Raw genomic sequence first — 11,009 nt, 5'->3', positions numbered from 1 at the left:
GTTTCTTTTATCTGATTGGCCAACTGTTAAAAAATCTACCTTTCAGTTAATGCAACTTTAATGGAATGTTGACTGGAAAGTTAGTCTAGAAAAATCTCCCTAACTATCAAGTCAAGTCTACTTCTACCGAAATAACAATTGATAATGTTTTTTTCATTCAACTGAAAGCTGAACTTTATTACTTTATGATTTATTTATTTTCTGCACAACTTCATTTAATGCCTTTTGTAAAAGGCTTCGTTGTCAATTCGAAAAGACTTGTTGCTTGCTTGAGGAGTGTTTTTGTTTACAATAATGTTTTTGGTAGTTTGTTTACTATGAACTTAAAATATAGGTTTGTAAAGTAAAGTTCTGAATGTGATTCATGGTCAAACCATACGTTCAAACAATGAAATTGACTGTAAATGAAGCCTCTTATGTTGTCTGAACGTGCCTAATGCATTATTGTAAATACATAAACCCATAGCTTCTTATTTTTATATTTTTTAAACGTAGTGATGCTGAAGAAAATGTTGAAATGGCCAAAAAAAGACATTTCAGAAACACTTCTTATCCTCTCGACCATTAAGAAACAGTGTGAAATCTATGGAACAGTTTTATACTTGCTTTAATAACTTGCTTATACGTTCCAGTCTCGAAAGAAAGTTTCATAGAACTTTTGGGTACTGATGTAATTTTGGTTGGAGTTTCAACGAGGCTTATCATTTCTCTGTGTAATGACGAGCATTCTTCAAGCCATCATTCAATTCGACTCCAGGTGGGTCCACGATGGTCTTTAAATACAAAATTTTGATTGCTGCTTATTTTAATTGTCTTAAAGTGTCACCACCAGTTGCTTTCTGGCCCGCTCCTTTTTTTGGCAAACAAATTGTCCCTTCCTTTTAGCCACTTCTTCCAAGTGCGCATCAAGGGAACTTCAGCGTTAAGTTCCAAAGAAAACTCTTCCCATCTTTGCTTAGCTTGTCTACTTACACAAACTTCCTTCTCAATATCCAGATTTTCTTCCACTAATCTGATCAGAATTTTCATTTGTTTTTTGTTGGTTATTGCTTTGGACCTTCAAAAATGAATATTTGAACATAATTTCTTGTAAAATAACTAATAATAATAACATTTTGTTGCTTTTAGGCATCAGCTTCCTTACGAGTCGATTACAATCACAACTTAAAGTATTGAACACAACCGTCAAGAATAAAAAAAATCGATCATCGATTAGAAAGTCGAAACTCGCAATCAGCTTTAGTGACTACTTCTGCTGTACTTAAAAGGGCCTGGACACGTTCTGCAGAATTGGTTTGTTCTTTAAAAATCCAACAAAATCGTTGCACGATTGGACGACTATCGACGTTTGTGAATACACCCACAATATCCCAGATCAATTTAAGTTCTGCATGTTCAACGGTAAAGATGGCTAGGACATGTTAAGCAAATGAACATCGAAGCTTCAGCCCTCAACGTATTCTAAGCTAAGACAGAGGGCACGAGAAACAGAGACATACCACATCTCCAAATTAAGGGAGAAAAGATGGGTAGAAAACTGGCGAATTCTATTACTTGAGATCCAGGAGCAGCCCCGGTGCTGTGAAACCAACTAAAGTAATTTAAGTCCTAATTTTACAAATCTCGTCTTTATTTTATTGGTCGGTCTTAAGGTACATCGGTCATACATTCAAAAAAAAAAAAAATATACAAAAAAAATACATTTACACCTTTCCCTTGAACTTATGATATTTCTTATGATCCTTAACCAGAACCTCGTAAACTTGTCTCGCAGCCTCATTCGAACATCTTAAAATAAATCTTCCAACACGATGATCACAAACAGCCACCAGATCATAGCAAATATTTTCAATATGAGTTTTTATCTAAAAATAAAAATAAAAACATTAAAAATCCTTAAGTCTTTAAATTTTGGCAAAAAGAGATTTTCAAAACCCACCTTAGGATAAAGAGTTGTAGGCCTCTTATTAGAAACCATAAGATTTATGGCAAATGTCAGGACATACGGCGCCACTCGCTTAACTTCCAAACTATGACTGGCTATCAAATGCATAAGACTCTCCATTTTCAATGCCAACTCAGCCAAGTCGTCGAGTTCTTCACTTCCCAAAACTGTATCCTTTTGTCTATCGCTCTTATACCAACAAATCGCTTGCAGGAGATCTTTGAAAACATGCACAAACTGAGGAACTCGATCCATGAGGATCAGATGACGATATTTGATGAGATTTGTACACAATTCTGTCATAGTCAGGTAAATGGATTTGAAGAGTTTGACGTTTGTATCGCCCACGGGGAACTTTTTCACATTGATGTCCATCATGAAAGCCAGGATGTCATCGAGGGTGTCATAGGACATGGGAATCTATAAGAAGAACAAAACAAAAATTCAAAGATAAAAGGAAATGGGGATGTTGAACTAACCTTTGAGTTTTCAGCAAAGGCCTTCTGACATTCCAACAAACTTAGGACAGTTTCATAGTCCACAAACTGGAATTGGTCATCTTTCTCTAGCCGAAGAACCATATTGAATGTGATCAACTTAAAATGCTCATTGAAGATCTGAAAAAACACAAACGAAAAAGAGCGAATCATTCAAACGAACTCATTCAAAAGAATTCATTCAAACGAACCGCTCCTTTGATCGTACTGAACGGACACTTTGCAATCAGAGCCAAAACTCTACAAATATATCCGAAATCTTCTTTTGGAATATTCTTCCCAATTTTCTTCAACGTAAAGAGAAGATCTTCGTTGGTTTTGTTGCTGATAACAATTTTGATCACAGATTCTGCTGTTTTCTCGTCCAACTTTGACACTTTCAGGTCCTCATTCAATTGCTTCCAGTAGCCATTCAAAACGAACTCAATTTCATCCTGATCAAAGTGTAGAATCTCATGATGACTCAAGGCAACCATGATCAATTTGATAGCGTGGGGATTATAACAATCCATCTAAGGTCAAAGGGTCACATAAATAAAACATGTCTCAACATGACGTGACTTGTTTTTCTTACCGAATACCCAATATAAATCTTACAGATCCTCCTAAAGTTCTCATCGAGTTGATCGGTGGCTTTTGTTTTGGCCAGGATCGATTTCACATAAACTACAAATCCCGAGACAGTCTTCTCCACGAATTTCTTATCCTTCTTAGCTTTGCGGTCGTGTTCTTCCTTAAAATAGGCCAAAACGTGTGATTCATAGATTTTAAGAATTCCCTCCAAGAACTTCTTCAACTTCTTATGCGTCGTACTCTCGATTAGAGTCTCAATGGACATCATTAAGAGCTTCACATGATCATCGCTTATGTCAGATTGATTCTCTTCCAAAATTTGACACACGGATTTGAGAAATTCCTCAGCAAGGTCGACATCAAATCTCAGAGTCGAGAAGATGAACCCATAGAGCTCGGAAGCTTGAGATGGCGGCAGAATGGCCACCAACCGATCAATGGGGAATAACTTGAAGATCTGAATTGGTTCCCCAAAATGGAGGATGTCTTTAAAAAGAAAATAATATAAGGGACTTCAAGACTTTTGGGTAAATTAGAGAAAACTCACCAGTCAACACCTCAAAAGCCATCTTTGCTAGTTCCTCTTCCTCGGATGCCTTTAAATCTCTGAACACGGCCAATTGCAGAAGGAAGAATATTTCCTTCTTGGTTTTTCTGCTACACCCAATCGGCAGCTTCCCAATGAGCTCGAGAATCTCCTTCAAACCTTCTGCCTCGAGTTTCTTCACCGAGTAGGTTTCCTTCTTTTCGACGATCGTCTGCCGTATCGTCTCCACATCTCCATCGAAGTCTATTTTACTTAGGATTGCCTTTTTGGTTCCCTGGAAGAGCACTCCCAGCTTTCGATACAACTCGAGCACAATCATCTCCAAGGCCTCAATATCCTCGACAAAGGTTTCGATCATTTCGAAATCCATTTCCTGGACGAGGAGTTCACAGATTTCATGCTTCTCCTTGGAACTCATGTTCGAGAGCAACCAGGAACCCTCATCTGATGATCCCGAGAAGACTAACTTTGTCTGTTCGAAGTCCGATGCGGTAGGAGCGAGCATGGTCTTCTGGAGATGAAGCGACTTCTTCCGCTGGAACAACATTCTTCCCTTGAGCTGTTGAAGAAGCAAGCGATTGGCATTGAACTTACACTCAACTCGGCCGAAGTTGATGATCCTTTGCTTGATCAGCATCCATTCGTCCTCGGAGAGATATCCATGGAGGGTCTTCGACGACTCAGAGAACTCTTCGTCGTTGGTCATGAAATCGGGACGGTAGTACCAGAGGAGGAGGTCGAACAACCCAGCATAGTAGCTGCACTCGAGGAAAGCATTCATCGTGCGATTGTTGTGCTCCTGAGCCAACAGGAAGTGTCCAAATTCCTTGAGAGTTTCTCGAGTCAGTTGGCGATTGTTCTCAATTTCAGTCCAAAACTTGTCTGATTGCTCCGGAAGCTTGCAACCAGAGAAATACTGACAAACCAAGGATGAGTAAAAGTCAAAGAGGAACAGGATATTATCGTCGAGAGAGGAGGTGGTAGCTTCGGCTATGAGCTCTTTGAGGGCGTAGATCGTCGTCTTCCAGATGACCAACGATGGTTTGGACATCAGGCCTATAATGAGCTTCGAGAAACCAAGACCCACCGAGGTCGATGGCCATGCGAAGGCAATGTGAGGAAAGCTGCAGACTTTCTCAGTCTTGCTCTTTGACTCTGGGTGTTGATGGAAGTCCCGGAATAGCACTTGGAGGTAGAAGTTTATATCATCCTCACCTGAAGAAGACACATTGATTTCCTCTCCATTCTCAAGTTTGGCTTTTTTGCCTCCACCGTCCTCCATTGAATCTGTGATTGTCCGACGTCTCTTAGTCTTTTTTGGAACTTTGTGAGTGTCCAGGATCAACCTCACCGACTTCTGGAGGGAAGCAACGAATTTTTCAGCCCTGCTCAGTTTCTTGAACATGTCCATCAAGAGGATTAGGTACTCCTCAAATACCTCCTGCTCCTGTTCGTTCTTTTTGGCTACCATCATTTTAGCTGTGATTTCGAATACACTCTTTTCTAGGATCAAAGGATTCAGGCGGAGGGTTGCACATAGAAGATTAAGAACCTCCAACAGATGGTCCTCCTGGAAAGCGGTCACAAAGTGCGTCACTTTATCTCCGAAGTATTGAATGGCGGTGGTTTTATGCGGGATGACTTCAAAGTTCAGCGAAATGTCGTGTTTTCTGAACATTTCCAACATATAGCTGACCATGGTGAGACTCAGAGCTTTATCCTTAGCCAGTTTGCCCTTGAGAAGACTTTCAAATATGGTTTTGATCAACTGTTGATAGAATTTGAAGTCGCCTCGATAGTTTACGATGGCGCATTCGAAGGCCAGAAGGTTGACGTGTATGGGGAGCTTCAGCAGCTTAGTTATCAATTTGGTCTCAACGTAGTCAGCGTAGAGGGTCTTCTCCAACTCCAGCAGCTCATCAAAGAACTTGAGTCCTTTGTGTTGGAAGACAATTATCAACTCGACCAGGTTCTGAAATGTGAATTCTCTGAACTTTTCCTCGAATTCTTTGACATTTCCCGCTTTGGACGAGCGGGATTTCACAGTTCCCATGACTTTTCCAAAGAACTCAGACTCACTCCCCACGAGGATTGCCTCCTCCGAGTGTCGTAGATAGTTTTCATAGCTCTTGAATATCTGTCCCAGAACTTTGGAATACATCTCATAGTCACTTCGAAATAGATCCTGCATCATTTCAAGTTCTGAGATGCCAAAGAGAATCTCAATGGGCTTGCGGTTGTCAAGACTTTTCCAGCTGTGGATCCATTTCAGGATTCCCTCGATGAAATTCCTTTTTACCGCCAAATCAATCGAACCGAGAGGACATCGCAGTTGAAGGAATTCGGAGAGAAGATTCTCTTTGAAGTCCTCTGTTGTTTTTCCTAGATGTTTTGTTTTCCCTGCCAACCAGTCGAGGACTTTCTCGTACTTACTCGACAAAGGGAACTCCGAGGATTTCCATGCTTTGATGGCAAAACTGAAATTGTCTTCAAAAGATTTCTCCGGACGATTTAACCAGCGAATGAATTCTTTTAAGGGAGAAAGTTGAATTATTTTGATGACAATTTGTGGATTAGGTTACTTACCTTCCTCGGAAGACATTTTTGTTTCAAATTTTAACTATTTTTTGTACTTTTTATTAAAAATTCAAGAAAATCGAACTCGAAGTTGGAGAAAATTCGTAAACAAAACCACACGTGTGGAGAAATGTCATTTTTCTATTTGACAGATGTTCTATTTCCAAAACGTCCTATCATCTTTGTGGATTGTATTCTTGGATTTTTTGGTGGTTTGTGTCTTTGATAAAGTATTGGGTGCGTTCAGATTTTGATGTAAATTGAATGGTTTTTATTTCAATCTTATGAATTTTTATTTGGGAGAAATTTTCCAATTTTAGATTTGTCAATGGCATTTGAAAATTCATTTTTTCTTTATTATGTGGGCAGAAAAGAAAAAAAACTGTAGGTAAATTTCTTATTTAAATGAATTTCTAGAAGATTTTCCTCGAATGAAGATTATTTAACTATCTGTCAGTTATAAAAATCATCCGAATGTCCGAATATGTATGACAAATTTGGCTCCTTTAAATCCCGTGTTGAATAGGCTTTATATTTAATATGCAAATTTTAACTTACTGAACGAGTTAGATTGCTAAATTAAGACAGCTGTCAAAAAAATGCGGGCTAACAATAAGATTTTGAGGACGGAAAAGATAAAAACTTTAAAATTTGAATACATAATTCTAATTATTCGAAGGATAATATTTTGTTTATCAAAAAAAAATAATACAAACACTATTTAAACGTTCCCTGTTTAACGCAGATTTAAAATTAAAATTTTCTAATTAAATTTTAAAAATACTCGGTTAATATTTTGTAGTAGTAGTACCCGTGGCATGATGGTTAGATGCCTATGAGGACCAGATAAAAAAGCGCCGACAAAAAGAGGCAGCTGAGAAGGAGGACAAAAAAGCACAACAACAACAGCAGCAACAGGCGAAACAAAAAAAGCCTGAAACAAGGCAACAAAAACAACAAACACAGCCAAAGCCCGCTACCAATACCACTGGAGCGGAACAAAAAATGAAGGCTTTACCAGCAGTGACAGGCCCAATGTCTGAGGGCCCAACCACTTCGAGTAAGGCCAAGCAGCAGCAACAACAACAACAGCTACAAACAAGGCAGCAGCAGAAACAGCAACAACAGCCCCAGAAGCAGCAACAGCAGCAGCAAAACCAGAAACAACCACAGCCTAAGAAAGAAAAGTACCACCAATAAGGACCCATAAGGTTGACATACAAGACATTGAACAGGTATGTAAGTCGGTCACTAAGAGCAAATTTCTCATTACAATTTTAAACGAAAAAGAAAAGAATTATTCGGTCCAGTGCTTTTCACTGGCCGAATACAAGTTAGTGAAAGAGTTGTTAAAAGAGGCCACAGCTGAGTTCTTCAGCTACACGCCAAAAATTGAAAAGTTTAAGGCGGTCCTTCTGAAGGGCATAAGTTCCTGCACGGAACCGGAGGAGCTCTTAGCTGAGCTCCGCCAAAAAGCCAGTGACGATCTCGATTTTATCGGGGTCAAGCCGACGGACGGTGAAGTCCAGACGAGGGGGTTATAGGCTGCCAATGTTCCTCGTAACATTATCGCCCCAAAGCAGTTTTGATAGTGTGAATAGAATCGAATCTCTCGACAATCAAGCTGTACGAGACATTCTACAATGTACGAAGTGCCAGAGGTTTGACAATGCCAATGCCAACTGCAATATGCAGTTGCGCTGTGTCAGGTGCGGAAAAACCCACATCGAAGGCGAATGCAAGCTGGGGAATGAGCGGGTTGAGGATTTGACAGTGCTCAAGTGTGTCCCTTGTGGAAACCAAGGGCACCCGGCTAATTATAGAGGTTGCCCTAAGGTCCAACAAATAAAACACAAACAGGCCAGTCAAAAAGCCGAAAGAAGTCGAAGAGTTCGACAGGCTCCAACACAAAAATTCCTGGATCCCAAATTCTCTTACGCCCAAATGGTGTCAGGGAATGGGAACACGAGACAGGCTCCACCAACCTGTCTAAGGCACCAGAGGTGCAGCCTGACATTGTAGCCTTGTTGTTGAGCATTCAAGGTCAACTAACAGGACTGCAAAGTCAGATAAAGGAGCAAGGCAAAAGGGTAGATCATCTCTACTCTTTGTTGCCTGACCTGGCCCAATTTAGACCATAATGGGCGCGTTGCCGGAGACGTGCCTAAAAGTTCAAGCTGTGAATGTAAATTTACTGATTAGGATTGAACGAAGAGCCAATATGTTCCAATTGTTGACAGACTACAGTCCCGATGTGTTTATGGCTAGCGAAACTAAGCTAAACCACAAACACAAATTGACTCATAAAAATTACAATATCGTAAGAAGAGACCGGCCCGACTCCACTCAAGGGAGCGGTGTCGCTCTCTTTATATGAAAAGACATTAATTATAAAGTCATATACAACAATGAATTGCGAAAGCTCAAGACGCTAGAAGTTTGCGTTGTATGCATCTCTCTCTTTCAAGGGAAGCGGATGTATATGATTGCGGCTTATGCGGCTGGAGCTCCACAGGTCACTTACTTTGCATCAGAACTCGAAATTGTTTTTAGGGAACTTAAACTGAGCTTGGAAGAAAACTATTTCATCTTGGCCGGTGATTTGAACGCAAAACATGAAGATTGGGGAAATCAACATAGTAATCCCAGAGTTAATCATCTTTTTAATTTGATGAATCTTTACAGCGTTGAATATGGCGCCGACCTGCTGGCTACTGAAACGCCATCGTATCCAAGAAGCGGCTCCTTTCTGGATCTTTTGCTGTACGAAACCAGACTGACAGTTACAGACAAAGTGGGTAATCACCCGCGAAACTGCTTACAGACAGTCGAGTACGACAGTGATCACTGCGGACTGGCTGCTGTAATGCAGATTCCGAACGAACGCGTGGAGTTGGAGAAATACGTTGCAACGCATTCTTACAATTACAGTAAGATGCGTTGGCCTCGTTTCACCAATGCCCTAGAGTGAGAACTTCGTTCGAGTGACATAGCCCCACCAAACAACAGAAACCTGACAAATACAGAAATTGACCAACACAGATGGACGAAACAATAAAACGAACGATGGAACGGACAATTCCAAAGTACAAAGAACGGGACCAAATGGACGCATACAGAAACGCGACTATTGACGCACTGCGAAGGCACAAAATTGGCTTACTGACAAGACTCAAAAACTTGTACAGATGACTTACAGACCCACACGACTTAGAGGTTAGGACATTCAATTCGTCAATAAAGAATGTCAATCTGTTGATTAAAGAGAAGTACAGGCTATCAATTAACAAGTACTGGGATCCGGTCAGTTAATTCGAGTGACCCTAGTATGTTCCCTAAAATCAAAAAGATATTCAGGAAAAAGAACGACAATTACCTTCCATGTCTTAAACTCCAAAGAACTGAAGAGAACAGAGACGTACTCATGACAGCGCAAATAGATCCAGAGGAAGCCATCTTTGACGATGACTTTTACATAATTGAAGATCCGAAGGAAAAAGTGGAGGCGGTGGGAGCTTTTTAGAGAAACCTCATTGCCATTTATTGGATGTGTTTGATGACGTTTTCAAGATATTTGACAATACCTGACTATTTCTTGATTTTCTATGGGTACATTATATTTATTCGTCATCGAATCGCTTAACCATCTGACAATGAATTTGAAAAATTTTGAACTAAATCAGCAAACCGGGTTAATAGGCAATTTAACATTGAATGGTATTTGGCTATTTGTGAGATAATTGGCATGTAATGTCAGAGCACTAACGGATGTAACAATGGCTATCCCAGATTGTGTTTAATTTCCTCGGTAGCGACGTAGACTTCAGTGCAGATAACCTTTATCCCGAATATTGTTAAAAGTATTAAACCCACGGTTTAATCATGGTTCATCATGCCATGTCCCAGGCAGTAAGAATTTTTGGTCATTCATAAAAAACATGAGGAATTTTTTCTCTTCCTCGGTTCCTACTCTTGTTGTCAAAGACACTCCTTTAGCTAGCTCTATTGATAAAGCCAACTTATTTGCAAGGCAGCTCGCCGAAAATTCCACAAATTCTATGGGACCAATCTTTTTCGTACTTGAACTGTGGCGAGATTCATAAACATTCATAAATTCGCTGGCCCAGATGGTTTCCCCGCTATTATTCTGAAGAGATGTTCTTCAACGCTAGTAAAACCACTGCGCAAGCTTTTCCATCTATCCTATTCTTCTGGGTTCGTTCCGAGTAGTTAGAAAACTGCATTTGTTCAGCCAATCAAAAAAAAAGCCAATCTTCTTCTTCTACAAATTACCGACTGACAGCACTAACGTCCCTTCTTTCTAAGGCCATGGAAACGCTGATTAATTATCAGCTTAAAAAATATCTTGAGAAACGGAAGCTTCTTAATGGCCGGCAATACGGCTTTCGTAGCAATAGGTCCACGGGTGATCTCATGGTTCATCTCACCGAACAGTGGAACAAATCTTTACATCGTTTTGGAAAAAGTAAGGTTATTTCACTTGATATTTCAAAGACATTTGATAGGGTTTGGCATCTTGATATCTTATCGAAAATGCGTGCTTTCGGTGTCGGAGAATCTCATCTTCGTTGTATTAGAAATTTCCTTTAGAACCGTTCAATACAAGTTGTTTTGTTTTCATAAAATAAATGCTGCTGTGCCCCAGGGATCCATTTGTTTTTCGACGTTCTTCCTTATTTTTATAAATGATCTCCTGTCAGCTACTTCTGTTCACAACTCTCCTCTTCGGATGTGGAACTGCAATGGCAAAGTATGATTAGCTCATTAAATTCCGACCTACACAGCATTGTACGATGGGAAATAAAAAATCGTGTAGAACCTAATGCTTCGAAAACGCAATGCTGTCTTT

At 40.0% G+C, this 11,009-nt stretch overlaps 1 protein-coding gene across 1 annotated transcript; it reads right to left on the bottom strand.

Annotated features, from left to right (window-relative positions):
- Positions 1 to 1,600: 1,600 nt before the first annotated feature.
- Positions 1,601 to 6,270, bottom strand: LOC129940904 (uncharacterized). The gene is made up of 7 exons (XM_056049431.1): positions 6,149 to 6,270; positions 3,563 to 6,091; positions 3,017 to 3,501; positions 2,634 to 2,954; positions 2,425 to 2,562; positions 1,940 to 2,365; positions 1,601 to 1,865 (listed from the first exon to the last, which is right to left on the bottom strand). The coding sequence occupies exons 1-7, from the start codon at positions 6,162 to 6,164 to the stop codon at positions 1,704 to 1,706; spliced, it is 4,077 nt and encodes a 1,358-aa protein (XP_055905406.1). The 5' UTR covers positions 6,165 to 6,270; the 3' UTR covers positions 1,601 to 1,703.
- Between the last annotated feature and the right edge of the window lie 4,739 nt (positions 6,271 to 11,009).

This window comes from Eupeodes corollae, chromosome 1 (assembly GCF_945859685.1).
Source record: "Eupeodes corollae chromosome 1, idEupCoro1.1, whole genome shotgun sequence".
Taxonomy (NCBI): domain Eukaryota; kingdom Metazoa; phylum Arthropoda; class Insecta; order Diptera; family Syrphidae; genus Eupeodes; species Eupeodes corollae.
Note: the sequence above shows the minus strand (reverse complement) of the source record. Positions and strands in the feature narration are given on the sequence as shown.